This window comes from Globicephala melas, chromosome 16, assembly GCF_963455315.2.
Source record: "Globicephala melas chromosome 16, mGloMel1.2, whole genome shotgun sequence".
NCBI classification, from domain to species: Eukaryota; Metazoa; Chordata; class Mammalia; order Artiodactyla; family Delphinidae; genus Globicephala; species Globicephala melas.
Window position 1 is genome coordinate 60,803,117 of NC_083329.1, and position 25,659 is coordinate 60,828,775.

Here is a 25,659-nt window from a genome sequence, read left to right on the forward strand (position 1 = left end):
TGGGCAGGCCAAGAAGTGAGCAGAGGGCTGGTGTCCCCGCGAGGGGTGCAGGTGGCGTCCTGTCTGTGGCTTCTGAGGCCCCGTTTGGGGCACCGGCCTCAGAAAACTAAGGGGTTTGTGGCTGGGGGCCTGGATGAGCAGGGAGGGGCAATGCCTGTTCCAGGGCTCAGAGAGGTGAGGGAAACAGGAGCCCAGATCCACCGAGGTGTGACGGGGTAGCCAGGGGCCCAAGGGCACAGCAAAGCTGGGGTCAGAGCCAGACAGGTAAGGCCTGGAAAGATGACCCAGCCACTCCAAGGAGAGAAGGCCCCATGAGACCTTTGCATGCTGTTCTAACATCAGCCCCGATGCTTGGCCTGAGCATGGACTCTCAGGCCTTCTCCAGGCCCAGACTCCCCGGGGCCACTATAAATCTTGCTCTTCAGTAGCTTGGAAGCCCTCCTCAGCCTGTGATCTTCTTTCACACCTCCTTTGGAACTCCTGCCAGAGGATAAGCAAAGTTCCTGAGGTTTTCTGGAATGAGCTCCCCTGACCTCCCTCCCCTCTGTGTAAAGCTTTCCAGGGCAAGAAGGTGCTCTTCCTCCACCACGAATCCGCACCTTCCCCACCCGCATTTCCTCTCTCTCTCCCTCACTGCTGCTCCCTCCTACTCTTCTGCCTAAGAGGCTCACTCGGGTCTCCCTTGGGCTAAGAAAAAAACCTCTTTGACTTCACAGTCTTTGGCCACCAGGCCCCTCCATCCTTTCACTCCAAACTCCCTAAAAATGCAGCCTCTGCCCTCACTGTGAACGCCTTACCCGCTCCTGGGTGGCTCTGGGGAAAGACTCCTTCAAGGGGTCCTCTTTGCAGCCCACCCATAACCACCGCCTGGTCTGAGCCCTCAGGCTCCTGTCACCACATGCCACCCACTATAATGGGCTGAACTGTGTCCCCCCCAAATTCACGTCAACACAGAATCTCAAATGCGACCTGATTTGGAAATAGGGTCTGTGCGGATATAATTAGTTAAGACGACGTCACACTGGATCAGAGTGAGCCCTAAATCCAGGGACCAGTGTCCTTACAAGAAGGAGAGGGCACAGAGACAGACACACAGGGAGGGCGCCCAGTGAACCCAGAGGCCGAGACTGGAGTTGTGCTGCCGCAGGCCAAGGGGAGCCAAGGCTCGCTGGGAGCCCCTGGGACCTGGAGGAGGCGAGATTCTTCCCAGAGTCTTTGTAGGGGGTAGAGGGGGAGCACGGTCCTGCTGCAGCATGAAGGAGCTTAGTGTGTTCAAGCAACTGAAAAACCAGGGTGATTTTGGAATCCTGGGAGTGAGGGAGAGAGGAGGGGACCAGGCTGGGGGCATGCGCAGGGCCTGGGCGTCCAGGCTGGGGTTGGAGTTTGGATGTGGGATTCTGAACAGCTGAGAAACGTGGTACCAGCACCCATTCACCAAGCCCCCACCACACAGTGCCATTCCGCGTGTTCATCACGTCTTTGCTCCCTCTATGTTGCAGAGGAGGACGCTGAGGCTCAGAGAGGTCGGGTACTTGCCCAAAGTCACATAGCTCAGACCCAGTCCTCTGTCCCCTTACTTGCCGCAGTGGACAGCTTCTCTGTTTTGTCTTCAAGAGACCGCTTCTGCAGCCTCCATGGAGAATCGACTGAAGGGGGCGCCCTGGGGGCCAGCGAGGCTGAGACCGTGGAGAGGAGAACTGGAGGGATTGAGACGTTTCAGAGGTAGAATTGACAAGACTTGCTGATGGGCTGAAGGTGGGGGTGGAAAGACAGAGGGAAATAAAGGTAACGCCTCAGTTTCAGGCTTGAGCAACTCGACTGGGCAGGGGCAGGGAAGGAAGTCTGCTCCGGTGTAGTCTGGGCGTGCGGGTAAAATAATGACCCCACAGTGAGATTCCACCCCCCTGAATATGGGACCACGGCGTCTAATCCTGGGACGACAGTCTTCCTCCCGTGCCCCTCCCGGCCAGCAGTCCAGCCCTGACACGTGACTGGCCCTCTGCGAATGCTTACTGATTAACTCATCACTCTGCTCATACTTATTGAGCCCCATAGCTATTCACAGGGGATTCAGTCCAAGTTCCTGCTTTCGTGGAACTGATGCTCTGGTCAAGCAGACAGCGGGCTAATGCATAAACAAACAGACAATATGTCAGGCAGCGATAAGTGTTATGAAGAGAAATTAAGCCAGGTAGGCACCTCTATAACGGATCTCACAACGCTCGTAGCGGGAGAACCACAAGGGAGCGGCTAGTCCTGGCAAAAGGCTGGCCTGGGGACAAATCTGCCCACCCTCTGTTTTTGTACATACTGGACAATAGTTGCACCCCTTTGTTTACGAATTATCCACAGTGGCTTTCACTCTACAAGGGCAGAGCTGAGCACCTGTTAAACAGGGATCCTGTGGCCCGCAAAACCTAAAGCATTTACCCTCTGGCCCTTTAGAAAAAGTTTGCCAGCCTCGATCTAGTTTCTTAAACAAGGTAATGGAGCCCTAAGTTGCCCCGCAAATTTGACAAAGAGTCAGAAACAATCCAGCTCTCCTGAGCCCCAGGTTTTTCCACCATGCAGGGTGAGCACGGAAAATGACAACATCACTTCCGTCAACCTTCCACCCCACCTTCGCCAGGTCCCTGAGGGGCAAGCAGGCCTTGGATCTGCATCTTATGTGCCCCCTACGCACCCTCAGGCTGGAACCTTAGTAGGCAGGGAGATGGCTCAGAAACAGGTAGAGGGAAAGGTCCGAGAAACAGGGAGCCTGTAAGTCCACACAAAACCTCTGCGGGGTGAGAGCTGATTCAGGGCTCGGTCCCTGCTGACGCTCGGCCAGCCTGTCCTTCCTCTTCTGCAGCCTGATCATGTGGCCAGGGCAAGGAGGAAGAGGCCTTCCAAGGAAATTCCCCACCTCCCCTCAGCTTCTGCAGCCCCCTGAGGGCTGACACACATCAGCAACCCAGGGCTGATGTCTAGGGACAGGGACCAGGCCCTGTGGCGTGTGCCTAAAGAGGAAGCGGTAGACAAAAAACCAAAACAAAAACAAAAAAAAAATGAGGTGGCCTGGCGGTGCTCCAGCTGCTCTCTGCAGAAGGAAACCCAGGAGAACAATCAGGAAGAGGCAGCCCTGAGCAGACCCAGCTGCACTTCCTCACCCAATAGGCCCTCTCCTCTACAGGGAGTCTGTTTTTCTTTGGGGGTTCATGTGGGCAGAAACCACAGGCTGCTACAGGCCTCAGATGCATGCGTGCGTGCGTGTGTGTGCACACACATGGGACTCCCAAGAGGGCCTCCCAGGTCGCTGCTGCCACCACGGATCCCTCCCAGAAGATGGCCCTGTAATGAAGGCGCCCGGCCAAGACTACAGTTTGGTTCTGCTCTCCGGGTACTTGAGACGATCGAGCACGTAAGGCCCAAGCCGCGTCCTAATTTGTCGAGGAAATCACCTCTAGATTCTAAGGATGTGTGCAGAAAGAAATAAAACCGAAGCAGAGGGGGAGCGATCGAGAGTCTGGGAGGGCCAGGGAGCAGGGCGCAGCTGTGGACAGGGGCCCTGAGCACACAGGGAGAAAATAAAAAGAGAAGTCGAGGCCACTGAAGGCATGACTGACAGCGTTTCAGGTCGGGCTTTTTCTCTCCCTCTGCAGGACACAGCAAGAGCTAAAAACAGAAGAAAAAGCCATCACAGGTGTATTTACTGGGAATAGCATGCTGGCTGAGTCTGCAGTTAGAATCAGAGGGTGGACAAGGGAATTAAAAAAAAATGACTCACTTTGGTTCTAATTTTTAAAAATGGTTTAGAGCAGCCATCCATGCTAGCCCAGGCCACTGGGCAGCTGGGAGGAGGGACCTGCCCTCTCTGCCTGGTGGCCACTCACCCATGCCCTGCTCAGGAAGCCTACAGCCCCATCCTAACCTGCCTGACCCCCAGACCGCCCCCAACTTCTCCTTTCCTGGGATGACAGGGCTCAGGCAAAATCCTGCCTTAAAATGCTTTCATGGTGTAAGGAAGGGTGTTTCCCTCACTTAGCACTATTCTTCAGAATTCTGCTCTTAAGAAGTAGATTGCCAAATGGAATCTAGGCACCTTTTCCATTCGGAGAGGTCCGAGTTGCACTAGGAGTGGACTGCAGGAGCGTCACGATCCATCTACACCAGAATGGTGCTTCTCAAGGAACAGCATGTGGACAGAGGAGACCTGGATACCTGCTACCCTGCCAGCTGGCCATGTCAGGAGCACCTGGCAACAGTGCCCAGGCCCACCCCAGGGAGGAGGAGCCAGCAGAGCGGAGCCTGGGAATCTGGGTGTCTGCCAAGTGCCCCAGGAAACCTGATACAGACTCACAGATAGCCCTGGGTTACGGCCCCCACTCTTGTCTTCACAGCCCTGTGGCATCAGCAGGTCACTTATTGCTTCACTTTCCTCCTCTGTGGGCAAAATGCATCCTTATGGCTGGATGTGAGGTGACAGGCAAATGGGTGGAGCAGGGCTTTTCAAATGACAGGTTGCAACCCTGTTCATAAAGGATATGAAATCCACTTAAGGGGTCACAACCAGAATTTTATTTCATTTTCACTTTTACTGCCTTCTTTCCTGTTCCTCAGGATGAATCATCTGAGTGCTTTTCCAGGACGCCCTCCACTGTGCCCCGAGCCCAGGCCCTGTCTGCTGGCAGACTGCACTCAGCTATGTTTCTTCCTCGTCCTCAGCACCCACGGTCCCCTCTCCACTGGACCATTCACATGAGCACACAAACTACCTGCTATTTCTCCTGTGTTAAAAATACAACAAACCGGGCTTCCCTGGTGGCGCAGTGGTTGAGAGTCTGCCTGCCAATGCAGGGGACACGGGTTCATGCCCCGGTCCGGGAGGATCCCACATGCCGCGGAGCGGCTAGGCCCGTGAGCCGTGGCCGCTGAGCCTGCGCGTCCGGAGCCTGTGCTCCGCAACGGGAGAGGCCACAGCAGTGAGAGGCCCGCATACCGCCAAGAAAAAAAAAAAAAAAAAAAAACAAACCCAGAAAATCCGTACCCTCTTGATCACACATCCCCTGTAACTCCCGCTCCAATCCTCCAGAAGGAAAGAGTTGCAGAGCAAAACTCCTAGAGGTATTTCCCAGGTTTGCGGTCTCCCCAGTCCCTCCCCCATCCTCTCCCTCACGGCCTCGGGTCCAGCTTCTGCCCCTACCCCCATGTCGCTGCTCCCCAAGGCCACCAAGGGCCCACACGAGGTTAAATCCAAAGGCAAACTCTCCATCCTCCTCAGCCTGGGTGGCTTATAAGCCATTTATAAGATCAGCACAGATGATCACTTGCTCCTCCTTGAAAACTACAATCAGAGATTGTTTTAAGTGTAGACACTGCTCCGTGAAACTGCTGCTTCCATTACAGACACGTGCGTCCTGCCAGATGAGATGTGTCGTCTGAAAACATCTGGAGAGGCCGATATGGAGCCCAGGGTTAAGGGCATGGACGATGTGGGTTCAGACGGCCCGGCCTGAGTCACTGACTCTGTGCCTGGGAACAAATAACCTGTATTTTCTGAGCTTTGGTTCCCTTCTCTGTAAAATGCGTATAATAATACCTATCCCTGAGGGCTGTAGTAAGGAGCAAAAGAGATAAGGAAAAGAACGCTTCTGGCACACAGTAGGTTGCTTAATAAATATCGTGGAATTAATAAACAAATCAGAGCCCTCAGTACAGTGCTGGCACAGGGCGAGGGTTTGGTCAAGGCGGTTAACGTTAGGAGGATTCGGCCCATCCCTCACACCACAGCTACCGTGCAGGAGATGCGCAGTAAATACCAGACTTCCCTCCCAGCGACATCTGGGGCGCTCTGTACCTGCTGCGGACTCTCCATGGTGGGTCTGTGTTCAGAGCACCCAGGGGCCACGGAGCCTGGCCCCAAGCCACACAGCAGGGGAGGGCACCGCTAGGACTGGGGCTGAAGGAAGTCCTTCTGTCACCCTCTGGGCTGCTCCCAGCTACCCTGCAGTCCCACGAGACAGACAGACCCAGCTTCCTCCCAGGTACAGAGCTTTTACAAAATCAACTACCCAGGGCTCTAAAAACTCCAGGAGCAGATCACAGTCCACTCCCTGATCCAGCACAGAGAGGGTACTGGCTGGTCCCGGCAGTGACAGCAGCCCAGGAGAGCAGAGGCCGGGACTGTCTCCATTTCCCTGTCCTCCGTTCTCACGGCTTCACTTGCTCTGGCCTGTGTTACCCTAGGTGCTAGGACATCCACTTCGGTGCCCAGTCGGCCCTACTGCTCCTTTTTCAGGAGGCTGGCAAACAAGGAGGAAGAGGAAGGCGGCTATGGAACCCCTCAGCTCACACTGAGCGTGTGCCCAGAGGAAGGGCTGAAGTCTCTTTCCAGGCTGTCAGGCACCAGGGGACAGCAGAGTCACACTGAGGAATTAAGCCCAAAGCATTTAGGTCAAGCGAGCACCAGACCCTCCATCCAGTCAAACAGAGCAGGACCCTATGGGGCTCCTGGGCACAGAAGCCCTTCTGTACCCCCTTTTTTGTAGGGAACAGACTCCAGCCTCCACACCTTCCCTGAGTTCCAAAGGGCAGATTCGAACAGTTGCTAATCAGGGAAGGGAGGGGGTGCAGAGACAAGGGAGGAGCAGCCAAGAAACAATAGCGCAGCCTCGGGGCAGGTCCTCAAGGGATCTACATAACAGTGTCTTTAAGCTCTTTATAGAATTAAAACCCAACAAATGGAATATGTCAGCATTCTTCATACCAGAGAAGCTCATCAAGAAGATTACCTGAGGGCTTCCCTGGTGGCGCAGTGGTTGAGAGTCCGCCTGCCGATGCAGGGGACACGGGTTCGTGCCACGGTCTGAGAGGATCCCACATGCCGCGGAGCGGCTGGGCCCGTGGGCCATGGCCGCTGAGCCTGCGCGTCCGGAGCCTGTGCTCCGCAACGGGAGAGGCCACAACAGTGAGAGGCCCACGTACCGCAAAAAAAAAAAAAAAAAAAAAGATTACCTGAGACCGGATTAGGGGAGTGCAGGCCCTGCACACACCCTGATCTTATCAGCAATCCCACCCTTGAATCATTGCTATAAAACTCCTCACCAAATCCTCCAGGTTGGGACACATACCTTTTCAGGGCAGGAGCCCGCTGTGTCCCCCTTTGCCTGGCAAAGCAATAAAGCTCTTCTCTTCTACATTACCCAAAACTCTGTCTCTGAGATTTGATTCGGCACCGGTGCAAAAAAGGCTGAGCTTTTGGCATCACCATCTCCGTTTGTAAGGGTCCCAGAGTGCACCCCACACTCTCTGAAGACCAGGTTAAGGAAAACCATTCCTCAGACTTGCAGTAGAGAGCCTGCTCTCATTCTCCCCTCCACTGCCAGCTTTGACCACTTGCACTGCAGGAAGTCCTTCTAGAGGGCTCACCTAAGTCTCTCATGATGTAGCCTAAGCCCATTCAATGGATGCTCTGGTAGAGGCAGAGGACAGCTATTCATCACCCCCACCTGCTAACCTTTCTCTTGGATCATGGGGCTGCATGTTAGCCTCACCTTAAGGCTTAAGAATGCTTCTTCCCAGAGCTTAAGAATGCTTCTGCCCAGGACCCTCCTTCAATGTCACCAGAATCAGGTGGGTGGGGCAGGCGGGTAGGTTTTCACAACTCTCCGGGTGATTCTACCGTACAGCCAGAGCGGAGGACGCTAGGGGAGATGGAGAGGCCAGAGTACGCCGGTTACCAGCACAGGCTCCGCTGACCTCCAGACTGGTCCACAGCCCAGTTCTGTCACTTGCTAGTCAGTGACCTTGGGTCAGTGTCTCCAGATCTGTGAGGCTCAGTTTCTCCATCTGAAAACTGGGGCTACAGCACCTAACTCACCAGGTCATCCTGCAGATGAAGTAAGATGGTGGGTCCAATGGCGGCAGGTACAGGCTGTGTGGCGGGGACTTTGTAAAATCAACAGGTCGTTACCAAGACCTCTGATAATCTGTCCTTCTCAAAACTAGTTCATCCTGGTTGCTTTTAGCCCTTCTCCTTGAATTGGGATGTCTGCCCTTAGTCGTAAGAATAGCTCCCAAGTCATGCTATCCTGCTTCTTTGCGGGGCTGAGGGGTTGGGCCAGGACAAAGGTGCCATAAATGAGAAGATGCTCAGAGACCTTCTGAACCAGATCAACCTGGATCCCTTCCCTATGCAGGAAGCCCACTTCGTGTCTCTGCTAGCCCACCTGAAACGTCAGAACTCCTTTGGTGGTGGCCACTGTGACCCCCAGATCTTCTGCTCCCTTGTAAAGCCACGCCCTCCCTATCCTGGATTGGGGTGATGGGGCTTCCTTCCCCAGCCATATAATAACTAAAGCAACAAATACTTATCATGTGCAACTCTATGCTGGGGGCACAGGGATGCAGAGTAAGAGAACTGTATTCACTATTCCAAAAGAGCAAACGGTTTGGCGGGGGAGGCATTCTCACCTTTGAAAAGGGTACTGTCACCACGGATAATAGCAGTTCCTACCTCACAGGGTGCTGGGGGTTAAATTAGTTAATGCAGGCAAAGTGCTGAGAGTGTTGCTACCCCACAATAAGTCCTCAATACCATGAGTTGTGGGGTGAGGACCTGATGGGGAAGTACGCCAGGCTCTGGGGACCCAGATGAGGAGCCCGTAGTTCAGAAGGGTGGAGGCAGGGGAGGTTCCCAGGAGTAACAGACACACCTACCTCCTGCCCCACTCCCTGGTCTGAGCCCCTGGAGCGCCTCTGGTCAGGGGATGGACAGGATGGCAACAGATGGCCAGGCGTGGGTCCTGGCCCCGCTGACCCCAAGTCGGACTGTGGGTCCCACCCACGACCTGGCCATGTCCCGCAGCCCCCTCAGAGAGGAGCTCTGGGCAGGCCAAGGCGAATGGGAAGAATGCGTGGGCAGGGGCCGTGGAGGCCTCGTGGCAGGGGAGGACCGGGAGAAGGTGTCATCACCACCTTCTCTGGGGCAGAAAGGGGGTGTGTGTCCGCCTTATAGTCCCGGGCCCAGCGGCAGCGCTACAGGCTTGCAGGAGAGGCCAAGGAGGCCCCCCACAGGATCAGGGATGGTTTACGAACCCCAGAGCCAGGGGAGGACTGGGGTGGGGGGCAGGGGGATGTGGTAGAGGTGGTGTGGGGAAGGGATCAGGGATGCTGACAGCTTGGAAGCTGGGTCCAGAATCCAGGGGTACAGCTAAGGCACCTGGGCTTCCAGGGGGGAAAAGGAGGCCAGACCAGGGTCAGGCTCTCCACAGGAAGAAAGATAATACGGTTTGGCCACATCAGGGTGTGGGGTGGCCTCTGTCTCCAGGACAGTCCCGTCTGCACTACCCTCCGAGCAGGACAAATTCTGCAGTCATCTATCCACCTAAATTCTCCGTAAAACTGTTTACAGCCCTTCCTAGCTATGTGATTAGGGGCAGGCTATCGAACCTCTCTGAGCCTCTGGCTTTTTGCCTGAAAAAACCCCCCAGAAACAGGGTTAATGAGAGACAGTGTGTTTGGCACCCTTGCCAGCATGGTGGCCCAGAGTCAGGCTCGGAAGGCGGCTCCCCAAAGCACCATCTTTTCCTATCAGTTCTTCCTCTTTTATGCTCTCATTTTTTTGGCTCTGGGCCCACAGTCTTGTGGTGAGTTTATTCAAAGTTCTTATTCCAGAGAACGGAGACAAGGGGGCAGGCGAGCCTGAGAATGCTTTCTAAACCACCCCAAGGGTGTTCCAGGCAGAAGAAAATGATCCTGAGAAGGGGGGTGACCTTGAAAGTGACATAACCGGGGAGGGGGTCTGTGCAAACACCCCTACGGAGTCAAATTCCCCACCCAATGGTATCCGTCCCTGGGAAATATAAAAAGGAAGTACGGAGAACAACCAACATCCAGGCCCACAGCTAATTGAGCTGCAGGTGGTGGCTGGAGACAGACCCATTTGACTCTTCCCCGCTCGCTCCCCCCAGAGTAGCCCTCAGGTGACAGCACAGACCAGCCGCCTCTCGCAGGGAAATCAGGAAGAGCGGGGGAAGAACTGGGGAGGCGGGTGGCAGGAATGAGGAATTAGGCAAAGAAAAATGGCGCAGAAAATGCAGAAACACCCCAGCATGCTTGCTTCCCAAACCTGGCCCATGAATCGAGGGGTGACAGGTCTCTCATCTCCGATGCCAAGAGCGAGGAGCTCCGGGCAGCCGCAGGTACTACATCTGCACCTGCCAGCACTTGGAAAGAGGCAATAAAGCATAGCAGCAGGGCCTGGAATGCTAAGTGCCTGCAGCTGGGAAGGGACTGCCTCGCAGCAAGAGCCGCTCACGGCACACCTCCGCTGGGCGAGGGCCACTCCCAGGGACTGGACTGCACATCCTCGCCTGCCCTGGGCAGCCCGCTGCTGGGGCCAGGGCAGCGGGCAGAAGAGGAGGCAGGACAGGTGCACATGGAATGTAGCCCTGGGGGCCGCCCAGGGCCGGGTGCTGGCCCAGACAGACAGGGATCTTCTGGATGAAGCCCAAGTGAGTTGGCTGATTTACGGAGGCTGGCAGAAAGCTGGGACGCTTGAGTCACTGGTGAATGAGAGTGGATCATAAAGCACCCCGGCGAAGCCAGACGTCTGGAAATACAGCAGGGCCACCTGCAGCTCACAGTGTGGCCCCATTCCTCGAAGGATAATAATGATCATAATGTTTATACAGAACTCGCAGTAGTGGTGCCAGGCCCTGCGCTAAGTGCTTTGCATGCCTGTGAATTTACTTAACCCTCACCACAACCCTAAGAAGTTGGTGGGTGTATCATCCTCCTGTTATATGCCTGCAAGGCGAGGCAGCACCGAGAGGCCAGGGAGCTAAGAGCAGAGGCAGGGTTTGAACCCATGCAGTCTGTTTCCAAAAGCCCTGCCCTAGCCAGTGCTTCCCAAACTCTACCATGCCTGCCAGTCACCAGGGCGGCGTGTTGGCAGCTCCTGACTCAGTCAGTCTGGGGGCCTGAGACTCTGCATCACTAACACACTCCCAGTGATGCCTGGTCCCAAGACCACGCCTTGAGGAGGACGCTCTAAATTACTATACTAGGTTCCGTGACAGCCCTTCACTGCAGAAATGAGTTTATACGCACTGCTCTGGCCTCTGGAGGCATGTGTGAATTCCTCAGTTAACAGGGAGAGGCCCTCACAGGGTGTCAGAACCAAGGGGCTGGAGCTGGAGGAGGGAGTGTGAAGTCTTGAAATGCCCATGTCCACACCTCACCTCGGCCTTATTCAATCAGCATCTCTGGGGTAGGGCCCAGACTGGAAATTTTAAAAAGCTCCCTGGGTGATTCCACTGCATAGCCATGGTAGAGCCCTTCCAGACAGACGATAGGGATGCCTCAGTCAATGCATCAGACTCATTGAAAGTTCCGTGGGGTTAGGTCAGGGAGTTCAAAGGTGCTCTCAGAAAAGGGGTGGCGAGCCAACTCCTAGGCCAGTTGATGGGTATGGCTAGGGTCTGCTAGGGTATCCTCTTCTTGTCCCCTGGAGCACCCCTGGAGGAGAGGGGCAGCTGGCAACCCCCAGCCTGGGATGCCTTTAGAGCACCCTGCTTCCCCCATCCATGAGCTTTCAAGAGACAGCAGACCTTGCCCTAGATCAGCTGCGAAAACTGAGGCTCCTGACAGAGTAACCACACTGAACCCTCTTCTCCACTAAACCTGGACCTTAGCCCCTGGCCTGTCTCCACCTGCCAGCTCAGTCTTAGCAAGAATCCTTCGAAGTCAGTTTATGGAGAATCCCCCCACCCTTGATATCTTATCACCCTCGAGATCTGATCAAGTTCTTCATCCCCCACCCTTGGTGTCTATGTCATTGGCCTGCCTTTAGCAAGAATCCCCCTATCCTTCATTGTAAATTAACTATACTTCAACATTAAAAAAAGAAATAATTCTCAAATGCTATGGCTACTTTCCAAGTAAGGTTAGTGACAATTTTTATACTAAACCAAATTATAATGAAACCTTAATTTATGAGGAAAAAAAATCCCTCTACCCTGATGATTCCTCTTAGTAATGTTCCAACCACTGACCCCCTCACTTTGCTCCTTAGCTATAAATCCCCACTTGTCCTTGCAGTATTTGGAGCTGAGCCCAATCTCTCTCCCTTACTGCAACAGTCTTGAGTAAAGGTTTCCTTACCACTTTAACAAGTGGCAGAATAATTTTTTCTTTAACACTCTCCCTGCCCATGGGAAAAGTCACCCCACAAAATGAGCAGCCCCAGGTGGAGAGAGAGGGCTTGATGCCACCTGCCAATCAAACTGAGACTCCTCACCTTGACATTCAAGGCCCAAGCAAAGCCTTCAAGGCCCAGGAAATTATCTCAAGCCTTATTTCTCTCTTATATGCACCCCACATATAGCAAAACCAGATGCTTCACTGTTCCTAATAGACATCTGAACTTTCCTCCCAACCTGCCATAGCTCAGAGTTTTCCTTCCACCTGGAATGTCTCCTCCCCATTCTTCTAAGTTGCAGAGATCTCTCCCCTAATAACAAGACTACTTACGCCCAGTCTTCAATTCCCCATCTTCCATAACTACACAGACTCCTATCTGGGCTGGGTACATGGTTCTCGGGATAAAGACAACACTTAAAGACTACACTTCCCAGCCTCCTTTGCAGTGCTTGTGGTCACACGACTGACCAATGCGATATGAGCAAAAGCAATGTGTTTTACTTCCCAGAGTGTTTATGTTCTTATAACTGTCCTTTTCCTCTTCCTACTTGATGTAATGGCTAGAATTCCAACAGCCATTTTAGACTATGAAGTGATCTTGAACATGGAAGCTACATATGGTGGAGTAACTAGGTTCCTGCAAACATGGAACATCACACTAGCATTGGGCTGGCCCCCTCCAGACTTGCACATGAGAGAAAAATGACCTTCTATCTTGTGGTAGCCACTGCTCTTATGGAATTTTCTGCAACTCACAGCTGAACTTAGCACTATTATATCCACTCTTTCAGACTCCTGGAGGCATGGACTCTGAATTCTTGGTTACCATACCACACGGCACAGAATCATCATTTGCGTCTCCTCCCCAAGTTAAATACTAAGCAATGTGAAGGCTGGGGCTGTGTCTTATCCATTTCCATCTTCCCCTGCCACCTGAAGCATGAGGCCTCATATACAACACAGAGCATGTTTTAGGGCTGAAGTGAATTCCATCTACGTACTATACTCCACACAGCTTCCCAATTCGCATCCATACTCTTAGGACGCTGCAAGCCTCCCTGGAAGGGTGCACCCAAATGAAGTCGCCCTTCACCGCCTCCCAGGAGGAACACGCCTTACCAGGATGTCCGAGCCCTTAGACTCCTCCAGTGTGGCTGGGCTGGAACAGTTGCTGAGTTTGAATATCCAGTACTCCTGGGCCGTGACAAAGAAGTTCCATGGCAGCAGGCCACCGATGCCCAAGCTGAAGAAGATGATGTAGGTACCACTGAAGCGGTCCTTGGGCCTCTGGAGGCCGGGCGGCGGGTGGTCCAGCAGCTTCTCAAGCAGTGCTTCTTGGTCAGCTCGGAGAGAGCTGCTTGCAGTTCTGTAGGTGGAGTTGGAGCTTTGATGAAAGTCATCCTCTGAGACGATGGCCACTGTTGGAGCAGAGAGAGAAGCAGACATGGGGCAGGTGATCAGCAGCTGAGGCCGGAACTCACCCATCCTACAGAGCTGACTATGTCCCCACTCTGAGGTCTACAGGGTCACCAAGGTGTGGTTCGAGAGCTTCAGGTTTAAAGATTAGGGAGAAGGATAAGATCTCACACTGTAAGTGACCTCAGGTTCCCCCCACCCAGTCCATACAAGGGCAACAGAGTAGCAAATAATTGTGGGGCAGCTGGGAGTAAGGCAATGCGGCATGGTGGGGCCTGTGGCAATCAACCTGCAAGGGCAAATCTGGTCTCAAGGCATCGAACTTTCTAAGCAGCCATAACAAAAGGAATCAGGACCCCTGATGAGCACACAGTGCTCTCTAAACTCTTCAACTTTATGTGAGAAAAGTAAGGAGCAGGAAAAGTGTGCAGAATATGGTACTATTTGTGCAAAAAAGCAGGGATGGGGTAGATGGGAAGGAGAAAATACACATATGTACGTATATCCTCTGGAAGGACACAAAAAATTTCAAACAGTGGTTGCCTCTGAGGTGGGAGGCTAGGGATGGGGAGGGTGGGGACTTCACTGCATACTCTTCTGCGCCTCTCGAATTCTGAACTTTGTGAATGTATTATCTGTTCAAAAATAAAATTATAAATAAAAATAAAGGCATTCAAATTAAATAATGTTAACAACAACAAACAACCTCATGGTGTCTAGCGCTGCCCCCAGAAGCTGGTTTGAAACATCTAATAGTCCACTCTCTCATTTCATTTGTGGGGAAACCGAGGTCCAAAGAACGGGTCACAAACCAGGCCAATGGCCAAGCCTGAGCCTGCAGCTCCGGCCTGGGTCCCCACCTCTGTTCATCACATCCCACCACGAGACAGCAACTCCCCATTTGTGGTAGCAGCTAAGACAAATAGAAGATTCCAGGTTGCCAGTAACAATTGTGTAGATGGCCTTGGGCAAGTCACCATGCTCTGAGCCTCACCTTCCCCATCCCCATCCGCAAACCCAGGGAAGCCTTTTTCCAATGGTTTTTGTAAACTGCGACTGGCTGGCAATGCTGACAAACGTCAGCATCTTCCCTGCCATCCTCAGCTTGTCACCTGGCCGGCTGGCTGTGGAGTTTAGCTGCAAGGTAGCACGCCTGCTTCTATGCCCTATATAGCACACAGGCCATGACAGCAGCTTGATAAATGGGAAATATTTCCATAAAGCTGAGGATGGGATACTCTGCAGTCCCTTCTGCAATAAACAAATCAATGCACCTCGGCTCACGCAGGAGTCTGAGCCTTAACTCAGAGCACCAAGCCAGGCCAGGTGAGATGGGAGCGCTGTGTCACAGAGGTACAGAGCCTTATCAGGCTCTGCTACTATTTCGGGAGAGCCTCACAACATTTCCCGGAATTAGGCAGGACAGAAATTATTGTCTCCTTTTTATCAGAAGCAAAGGATGAGGACTTACGTCACTTGATTTGTCCCACATTCAAACAGTAAGAATTCCCGATAGTTAAAATTAAATCCAGTACTCATGCATGTCAAGGTCTGTACCTAGCACTTGAGGCTGACCACAGCCCAGTATAGTAGGTAGTACTCTAAGACCCATTTCACAGGTGAAGAGTGAGCCTCAAAGAGGCTGAGCAATTTGCCCAAAGTCACACAGTAAGAGTAAGGTTACATAGCCAAGCAGTCTGAGCCCATGTGGACTCCATGGCGTCCCTGGGAGGCAGGTGGCTGGCAACGTGCACCCTTGTCTGCTGGCTCCAGGCCAGTGAGTGTGAGCAGCGGTGAAGGCAGCACTGCAGGGCACCCTCATCAATGTTTGCTGAATGAATGGACTCTGGAATGAATGGAATGAATGGGGGCAGCCAGGACGCTTCCCCCTACTGGGGCAGCATATACCCTGCAGCAGGCAGGCAGGAGGATGCCGGATACACAGAGCATCCGAGTCAGCAAGTCTATTTTAAACTCCCCTGGTTGAGCAGAGCCCTTTCCCAGCTTTGCTCACAGGGAGCTCAGCACTAACCAGACAGTGTGGCCACACGTGCACATGTGTGTGCGCGCGCGCGCACACACACACACACACACACACACACACACACACACCATTTCTAAATTAGTGTTTAAAATGTAAAAATTATGACCCACGTAGGACAACAGACAAAGGCCAAGTGGTTCCTTCCAGATGCTCCAGCTCCAAGTGTGGGTGCAGGGGCCAACAGCTCGGTCACCCAGGCCACACTCTGCCGGAGTCCATTCTCAGCTCCAGATATCTATTTGTCCAGGACCATTCAGCCTTGACAAAGCTTCGAAGGAGCCTGGAATTTCCTCTCACCCAGGTCACAGGCCAAGGCACTGGAGTGAGCAAAGTCTTATTACTCTTGATGAAAACGAGCTGCTGGCTTTTGGATTAAAAAGGTAAGGAAGAGCCTCGGCTGGTGGGCTGGCTGTGGCCTGGAGTGTGTTCCTCAGGCACCTGCAGGAGCTCGTTGGGCTCAGCCCTGCTCCCGTCCTGGGTGACCTGGGGCAAGGGGCAGCCGCTGCACGAAGCAGCAGAAACTCCCGGGGCCTGGAGTCATTGCAGGCCATCCTCCAGGTCTGGGTGCTGGTTTCCAGAAGTTTCTTACTGACTCTGGCAATCTCGCCTCTGTGTCTCTATTTCCTCACCTATGAAATGGGGGCAGGGGGGCTGGTGAAGCTAACCTACGGGAAAGCACTGCTGGGAAACTCACGGTGCCACCCACAGGCCATGGCAGAATGTGCCTTGGGGTTGTGGACACCCCCAGCCTCAGGCTTCCCAGTTTGGACAGTCAGCCACCTTCTGGATACTCTGGGCTGACCTGTCCATACCCAGGCCCCCCATATCCAGGCGGTGAGGTCCAGTCTCAGGAAATCCATGGGGAGGAGGGCGGAGAATCTGGGGGAGAAAGAAGATAGAGACCCAGAAAGAGGGAAAGTAGGGGGAGGAGGAGAGAGGGCGGAGAGGAAGCGGAGGGACGCTGGGGAGGGGGCCACAGCGAGAGGCGCCAAGACAGAGGCCGGGGTCCTGAGGCTCCCGCGGAGCCCCCCAGGAGGGCCGCGGCGGGAGGCCGCCGACTGCGCGACCGAGGGCCTGAAGAGCTGGCCGGGGGCCAGACCCGCGCCCGACAGCCGGCCCGCACTTACTGTCGCCGCCGCGTCGCCGCCGCCTCTCTGCTTACCTCGGCCACTACGACGACTCGCGGCTCTGCTGGGCCGCAGGCCGGGCTCCGCCTCCAGGCGCCGCCCCGCCCACCACCGCCGGCGCTTTCCGGTTTGCAAACCTTTCTCCTTCCGGCGCTCCCTGCGCTGCTGCCCCACTTCACAGGTGGAGAGAGTGAGGCGCTGGGCCGCCAGGTGCCCTGCGCAGGCGGGCGTGCGAGCGCTCCGTGAGCCGGCTCTCGGTGCTGCCGCAGCTGCTTCTCCACCGTGGAGCCCGACTCCATCATTTCCCAGAGCCCTGCTCCCCAGAACCCGGAAAAGCTCTCCACCTGCCCCAGACTCCTGCAGTCTCACCCGCTCCTCCCTGATCCCCTGCTGTTCCCCGCACCCCACCCCCGCGCCGCCTGAGGGACCCTCCTGTGTGCCAACACCTTCCAGAGGCTCGTTGTCTGGCTGAGGCAGGGGCGTAGTTGGGCCGGCAGCACGCAGTCCTCAGGACCACCCCGGCCCCACGAGGCCCTCCCACCAGCCGCCAGACCTTCCTGTCTAAATTACAGGCCAAGGCAGCCACCTTTATCCTACCCTCTCTCTGCTGTGCCCCTGACATCCACATGCCCTGAGGGGCCAGCGTCGCCTTGTGCCCCTATTACGGAGGGACCTGAGAAATCTGGGCTTGTGGGAACCCCAGATGGAGCTGGGATGTAACACCAGCTCTGTCTGGGTCTAAAACCCCTGCGGAGATGCCCCTGACCCCACAGGGGTGAGCTCAGTGCTGGCTGCTCTCGGGACCGGGGGAGGTGGCAGCCTTGTTTCATGGTGAGGCTCACAGAACACTGTACTTCCTTCATTAAGCAGACCTACTCTGTGCCCTGCCCTGCAATGGGGTCCCATGATATTGTGTTAGAATCAGGAATATATATTTGGTCTGTTCCCTTGTTCTGGACTCGACTGTCTAAAACCCATAGAATTTGCTGAGTGATGGGAGTGATGGGAGAGTCTTTTGTTGTTCATAATGAGCCCCTTTCAACCTTACCTGAATTTATGCTAATGAGGTGGGCTTGGTGGGCTCCAGATAGCTTCCGGATGAGGGCTGGTGGCACCAGAGGAGCCCACCCAGGGATTAGAGGCTTGGAACGTTCAGCTCCACGCCCCCTCTCCAGGGAGGGGAGTGGGGCTGGAGATGACATAATCACCCATGACCAATGAGTTAATTAATCATTCCTACATGATGAACCTCCAGAAAAACCCCTAAATGATGGGGGTTCAGAGAGCTGCTGGGTTGGTAAACACATCCGCCTGCAGGGAGGGTGGCACACCCCAACTGCATGGGGACAGAAGCTCTGGACCTGGTACCCTGTTCATTTGTATCCTTTATAATAAACCAGTGATAGTAAGTTAACTGTTTTCCTGAGTGCTATAGGCCATTCTAGCAAATTATTTAAAGTGAAGGGGATGTGTGGGAACCCTCGATTTTGTCACCAAGTTGGACAGCAGATTGGGCACCCTGGGTACCCCATACTTGTGACTGGAGTCTGAAGTGGGGGCAACCTTGTGGGACTGAGCCCTCAACCTGTGGGGTCTGAGGCTCCATGGAGTTGGTGTCAGAATTGAATTGAATTGTAGGACACCTAGCTGGTTTCCAGAGAGTTGGACAATTTGTTGTTGGTATGTATATCAGAAAAAAGAAACCCACCACATTTGTTGTCAGAAGTGTTGAGAGTAAAAACAGTGCAAAGACCCAAAGGTGCCAAGGGCTGGGGTCTTGCTTTGGAGGAACTTGTGCTCTCCCTGGGGGGACAGGCAGCCAAGGGCACAGGATACAGGAAACCCTGCAGCTGCAGCCAACTCTGAGAGCAGACCGATTCCAGGACCAGGGAGGGGATGGGAACGGCTGGGCAAGTGGGCAGGCCCCAGTGATTGGTGGGATCCGCTCCCTTGGCCCGATGTTGTTGTGGGCTGGCTGTGGAGGCCTCTTCTGATAAGGCCTAGGAATGGAGTAGCAACACTCTTCTGCCTGGAGGGCCCTCTCCTCTGTGTCTGGGGTGGGGATGAGGCATAGAGGCATTGCAAGTGGGCGGAGTTGATGCCTGCTTGCAGGCATTGCCAGAGCATGTCAGGGAAATATTTGTAAACAGTACACTGCTGCACAGCCACTGGGCATCCGCAGTGTTCTGAAATGCACGTGAAGAAGAAAAAGAAGGGGGGAGAGAAAGGAGGAGGTGAGGGAGAAGAAGGAGAAGGAGAAGAAGGAGGGCCGGGGAAGAGAAGGGAGGGAGGAAGAAAGGAGAAGGAAGGAAGGAAAACTCAAAACATCCAAGGTGCTCTCCACTGGGTTGATACTTTACAACTCGGCGCTATGAGAAAGCATCCTGTCACTCCCAGGCTTGGAAATACCCTGCAAGTTCTGAGTGCTGTACAGAAGCCATCTCACTATTACAAAGGGACTTGCTCCTGGCGCCAGGGAGCTGGGATGCGATGCTATGGACTGGCTGGGGAGGCCACCTGGTGTGGTGGACAGAACTGAAGCCAGATGGCCCTGGGCTTGGATGCCGTTTAGGCATCCCTAGGAAGACAAGTCTGGGTTCCCTCCTCTGATCATCCCAACCTAACAGCCTTCTATGAGGCCCAGAGGGGGGCCCTGCAATTAGTAACAACTGCTCTCAAAAAGCTCTGGCTGCCCTCCCCCTCCCCCCAGCGACCATCTCCTTGAGCCTAACACACAACCCCGTGAGGTCGGTACTCTGGGTAGCCTCTTTTTACGTATGAAGAACCCGGGCTACTGAGAGGTTAGTACCTTGTTTGGAGTCACGCAGCTGATAAGCGACAGAGGCAAGATTCAAATCAACGCCTTTCTGCCTCCAGAACTCAGTCAGGGGTTCCATGAAAGGAGGTTGGGAGTGGGGACGGGGGAAGGCTCACATAAACTCCTCATTTCACCCAAAGCCTTAAAACCTGTAGGCGATTAAGCAATAAGAAGAGCCTGCGCAGCAGGAAGGCCACCGGGGGAGGCTGAGGCTTCATCAGGCTGGTGCTGCCATCTCGTGGCCTTTCCCCGTCACTGCCATGCTCCCAGGCTGGGCTGGCTCCGTGCATTTCCTGCTTTCTAGGGTTTCCTGGGCCCCCAAGCAGGGCACGTGGCTCCTGAGAGATAAGGAATCGTCCATAACTGCTGACCCATAACTCTCTGCTCCCACATCACTGGTTCAAGTCCTTACCACCTCTCTGGCTCAAACCACCTCTCCTCTGCTTTGCTCAACTGCTCCCTCTGGGGAATGTTCTGGACCTCCTGGAGGCTCCAGCCCCCAACCCCATCTGTCTCCCCTCCCTGCATTGGGCATTTTCCTTCCAGCCAGAGCCAGCTTAGATCCCATGGTCCATCATTTCGGTAACATCTTGGCAATACCCTCAACTCCCATGCCCCTCGTCTCCCAGTGGCACTGCCGGTCAAACCGCAGGTGAACCCACCTACACCTGAGCGGAAGAGCCTTGCTGGACAAAGTCCCCAGCAGGCCAGTGGCTCCACTCTAAATTCATGTCACCAACCTGGGATGGGCTTCCAGGACACCGGCAGTCCCATGACGCGTCTTCGTTCCTGCTCTCCGCAGGAAGGGCTGCCACCTTCCTTCTCCACTCACCTCAAACACCCGGACACACCCCATCCTGAGATGGCCTTGCCTCCTGCCTCCTACTTGGCAGAGAAAACAGAAGCCACCAGGGAGGACCTTCCTCATTTCTCAGCACCGAATATGCTCCCATCTGCTCCTGCTTTTCTGTCTATCTTTCCACTTACAACAGGAAAGTTGCCCTCTCTGTCCTGGGTCTGCTCCCCCTCCGGCTCCAGATCCCAACCCCCGCCCTCCCACCAGCTCGGGAGCCTTTCAGGATCCATCGATCCTTCTCTTTCTTACACCTTCAACCTCACACTCCCTAATGCATTCTTTCCACTGTTTCTTTTGTTTTCTTGTTTGACGTTTTCTGATGCAAGTATAACCTACATATAGCCTAGTGTACAAATCATAAGTGTAGAGTTTATGAATGATTACACAATGGATGCATCCATGCCACCAGCACCCGGATTAAGAAATGGGACATTACTAGTGACACGAGCTGGAACCTGTGACCTTTGCAGTAGTGGATGGGGGAGAAATGGCTCCAGGGTGGACCATGAGAGCTGTTTTCAAATATTTGATAAGCTTTCAGGGACTGGAAGCCTTAGACTTATTCCTGTTGGTTCCTAAAATCAGCCCCTACAGTGAAAACAAGCACTCAAATGTCAGCTGTTATTATTACTGTTCATACGTGATGAGTTCCCTAACTCTGCAAGTATTCAAGCAGATTGGTCAAGCCCATGTGTGGGCCATTGTGAAGGGAATTCTGGCATCAGGTGAGGGTGGATTAGATACTGGCCAAGGACCCCCACCTCTGCCATCCTAGAAGTCTGTGAAATGGATCCCAACGAGCCCCTGCAGTCCTCAGGGGCTGCCCTGCCCAGTGTAACCCCCTTGGGTTATCACAGCATTTACCGGTGTGAGTGCAGGGCATCTGTCCCTGAGCTCCTGGTCATAGGGGAATCGCTGGGACCTGAGGGCTGGTAGCTTAGCCCTGCCCTGGGTTTCATCAGGCAGAGGAGAGGCTCCTGGGAAAAGGACGAGCCGAGGCTGCCATCCCATGGAGGGATGCAGGAGGGGGGCTGGGGCAGGTGCCACTGTCCTTCGGATGCAGCTCGGGGAAAGCAACGCCCAGACAGGGGCCTCTTGGCAGTCTGCAGAGAGGGCCAGGGGCTCGGGACCCTGTCCCAGGCAGCAGAGCCCTGAACCAGAGCAGGGCTTCTGAGCCTTACCCTCCTCTGCTTCAAAACCCCTCCACAGCTCCCACTACCTAGCAGGTCACAGACTGGGTGGGCCTTGTTTGGCCTACCCAGTATTTAAAGAAATTTGAGCCCAAAATTACAAATGGAGTGATTTCCCATACAAATCCTAATCCTGGTTTCTGGTTTCTAAGAGCAGGAGCTTGGAGCAGCCCTGGGTACTCACTCCTGCCTGGCAGCCACCGTTTGAGCCAGTAGTGAGGGCCTCCCTTTCCGGTGGGCTGTGGGGTCTCGGGTGAGCCACAGTCGCCACTTTCCCCTATCACCTCCCTGTTGCGCTGAGGCCAAATGAGAGAGGCCATTTAACAGAACACTTACCCTCCTGTTTCCTTGAGACCCGTCTGCTAACAACAGTGGAAAGTGGGCAGTATATGCTGAGACAGCCTGTGTTTCAAGAAACAGCCGAGAGGGCACACCTCTTCGTGAAGTGTTCATAAGGCTGCTTCTCTTGTTCACGTGACCGAGCAGCATGGATCCTGCAGACGTTTCTTTTTGACCCCTGGCCTCAGGGAGCAGATCCGTGGGTGAACCTCGAGTGGGTGGCCTTATGGGGAGCCATGCCCCTGTGGCAGGTGGGTCAGCACGGCCCCTCTGTCCTTACCAGGCTGACCCTGCCCCTTCTCTGACTCCAGGAGCCCTTTGCTCCACTATGGGCTTTCTCACCTCCCTACTTGTCATCACGCCATCCCTGCCACCTGGTGGTCCCTTGCATCCAGCACTCCACCCCATCTCCACCTGCCGAGATTCCACACCTTTCAAGGCGGGCCAGCGGGGGGACCCCTCCCTTCCTCGAGCTCCCTCGTGCTCCGCTGGTGTCCCTCTCAGGCTGGCTGCTGCTCGGTCCTGGTGTACCCACTACGAGAATTCACTTTTTATTCTGCCGAGTGGCTTGAGGGCTGAGTCCAGGTCTGATTCACTTCCCGCTGCACTCCCTGTGCTGTGCAGGTCTATGGATTAGATCAATAAATATTGACTGAATTTCCAGTTATCCAGACCCTCTCCTTGAGGAAGCTTCTTAGGCCGAGGAACTGGAATGGGCAGATTCAAATCCCCCACAGGGAGGCCTGGGCTGGGCCAGCCCCTCGGGGGCTGCTGGAATAGCGCAGACTTGCTGGTGCCACCCCTGTCCCTGCACCCACCCACCCCCCATCTCCCAGGTTAGGGTCATTAAGAGGACACCAGCACACACCCCTCACACTCATAAACGCACCCAAATAGGGCCCTGAGGCCACTTCGGCACCTCCAGCAGACAGCAGCCTTCATATCTGGCCCACCAGCTGCTGAAAGGACAACAGCATCTTCTCTTTGTAAGAAGTTTCATGAAAGAAAATTGCTGCTGACTTTTGCCTAAAAGCATCTTCCACAAGACGCATAATTGCAAAACTGTCTGAGGGAAACCAGCCCCAGCATTCTAAAACATCTTAGTTCCAGAAAGTCTTTGTGGACCCCAGGCTTAGTTGGAGCCTCTCTGAGCGTCCGTGGTCCCCTTGCCCATTGGTTTCCCCGTCTCCCCCTAGGCCGTGGCTCCGAGAGCAGTGTGTGCTGCCTGGACCTGGCACCCAGCAGTGACGGGCACTGTGCCGAGTGAGATGGGCAGCAGCATGGGGGCCGCTCCCTGCCCCACCAGTTTGTGTTTTGAAATATCAGGGCCTGGTGGTTCCTAATCTCAAGCGCCTCCTGTCCCTGCAATGTTGATCCAGGGCAGGGATTATGGTTAGAAACGGCAACCTGTTGAGAACAGTCCTTAAACTCTCCAAGAGCCCAGTTCAGAGACGGCCAGGGCCTTGGTGTGAGATGCTTGCACCTGGTGCAGGCGACAGCTTGCTTGAGGGCAGCTTTTCTGACGAAGTGACGAGGGAGGAGGTCGGGAGGGCGAAAGACATCCCGCTGTTGGGAGCAGGGAGTTGTTGGCTGAGGCAGTGAATGGGGATGCAAGGGGAGGTCAAGGGGGAGGCGTGGAGAACAGGCAGCGCAGCCCCCAGTGGCCTGTAGAGGGCGCTAGCAGGGCCTTCGTTAAAGATGAGGTTGGAGTTCCAAGATGGATGGGTGGAGCCTTAGCAACAAAAATGAATCTGTCTTAACAACAGCAAGGGAGAGAAAAGTTAGGGACCTCCATGGAGACATCATTAAGGGAGGCTGCTATCCAGCGGGGAAAGATGGTGTCAACAAAATGAGTATCTGAGCAGTTATTGGAAAAATAAAACTATTTCATGTTTATACATTAAGGGCTTGAGACTCCTGAATCAAACCCATTCTATTTAAATATTTACATGAACAAATGTATGTTTGTATATGCATAGATCTTCCTGAGGCGATATATAGGCAAAGTAGCAATTGCGTCCATGGGGGAGGACTGGGGACTGGGGAGGGCGGGAGGGAAGGGGGTGAGACAGGAGGAAGAGGATCTACTTTTCCCCTATTCTTTTGTACTTTAATTTTTAAACCATAAGTATTATCATATTTTGAATTAAAATGGGCAAAATTTCGAAAATTTGCTGAACGGCAGTGGACGAGGTCTTCCTGAGTCTGATCTCAAGGCGTTGGCTGGGGTTGGAATGGAGTTTTTCTCCTTCTGGCCCCTAGTGGAGGAAGGGGCAGCCCGTGGCCCGTCCACACCCAGCAACCCTTCAGCGGCAACAGCGGGTGGCCTGAAGATTGCAGGCTGTGCCAGGCTGGCTGGCATGTGTGGCAGCCTTGTCACCTCACTGCTCTGCTCTAGGGCATCTCACTGGGCAGCTACCCGGTCACAGGGGTGGAACTAGCCCATCTTCTGCCTGCTCCTGGTTTTCCATCATCCACCCTGGGACAGTGACAGAGGAGGGTCCAACGCGTGGGGCTGTCACACCCCTGCCTAGAACGAGGACCCCCAGCCTCAAATTACAGCACTACAGCAGCCAGAGAAAACTCACAGAGCAGCAGGTCAAAGGCCTCCATTTTATGGATGGGGAAACTGAGGCTTGGCGAGGGATAGTGACCCCCACAGCATCAGGACTAGAGCCCAGGTCTCCTGCTTCCCAGGCTGGAACTCTTTGCACCCCACCAAGGAGCAGGTGGCAAAGAAGGCCCTCCTACTTAGGTGGTGGGCAGAGGGTGAGGAGTTTTAAATGGGTACCCTTGACTCCTGGGGGTACCCTAGATAATCTACCTGCCTATGGGGGCTACCTGTACGAAACAACTTCCCTCTACCTGACCTTGCCCACCCCCTCCCTGGGCTGCTGCCCCACCTCAGGCTATTACACCTTTCCTTTCCTACAGACACACACACACACACACACACACACACACACACACACACACACACACACACACACACACACACACACACACACACACACACTCATGAAATGTGATGGCTCCAGGTACTCTGGGTCCCCAGAAAATGATGACAATCTTAGTGGTGGGTCTGTGTGCATGTATGTGTATGTGCCTTGCCTCCCCCGCCTCCCCCACTAGGCCATAAACTTGCAGAGGACCCAGCCCACAGGTGCTCCCTACCCACAGTGGGACAGCCAGGTCATCCTTGGCATACACCCTAGAGCCACAGGTCCCTGGAAGTCAGAGCTGGCAGGGCCCTTCAGGGCATGAAAAGTTTAGAAAAGGATCCCATAATAGGTAACTAATAAGGACCTACTGTATAGCTCAGGGAATTCTACTCAATAATCTGTAAGGGCCTATATGGTAAAGAATCTAAAAAAGAGTGGATATATGTATATGTATAACTGATTCACTTTGCTGGACACCTGAAACTAACACAACATTGTAAATCAACTCTACTCCAATAAAAATTTTAAAAATAAAAAAGGGTCCCATGGCCAAATACCTGTGGGACGCCCTGGATTATGAGACCAGCTTTTTCACGCAGGCCTTCTCAGATCCTTTAATGTGCTGTGACTCTCTACTAAGAAGCCAGAGGGTGCTCTTACCCCAAACTTTAGAGATCACAAAATTTACCCACAGAGCAGGCAATGAATGCTGGACAAGGCTGGGACCAGACTCAACTCACACAG

The 25,659-nt window shown here is 54.1% G+C and overlaps 1 protein-coding gene across 2 annotated transcripts in view; it reads right to left on the reverse strand.

The window, feature by feature from the left end:
* SLC29A3 (solute carrier family 29 member 3) overlaps nt 1–16,847 on the reverse strand; it is a 43,175-nt gene extending 26,328 nt beyond the window's left edge. For both annotated transcript variants that reach the window (XR_004040793.2, XM_030862520.2), the window contains exons 1-2: nt 16,771–16,847; nt 13,303–13,601 (exon numbers count right to left, since the gene is read on the reverse strand). Coding sequence is in view for 1 of the 2 variants with exons in the window: in XM_030862520.2 (XP_030718380.1) it covers nt 13,303–13,601; nt 16,771 (300 nt within the window). In the remaining variant the exon portion in view is untranslated. The remainder of the gene's footprint in view (nt 1–13,302; nt 13,602–16,770) is intronic.
* Between the last annotated feature and the right edge of the window lie 8,812 nt (nt 16,848–25,659).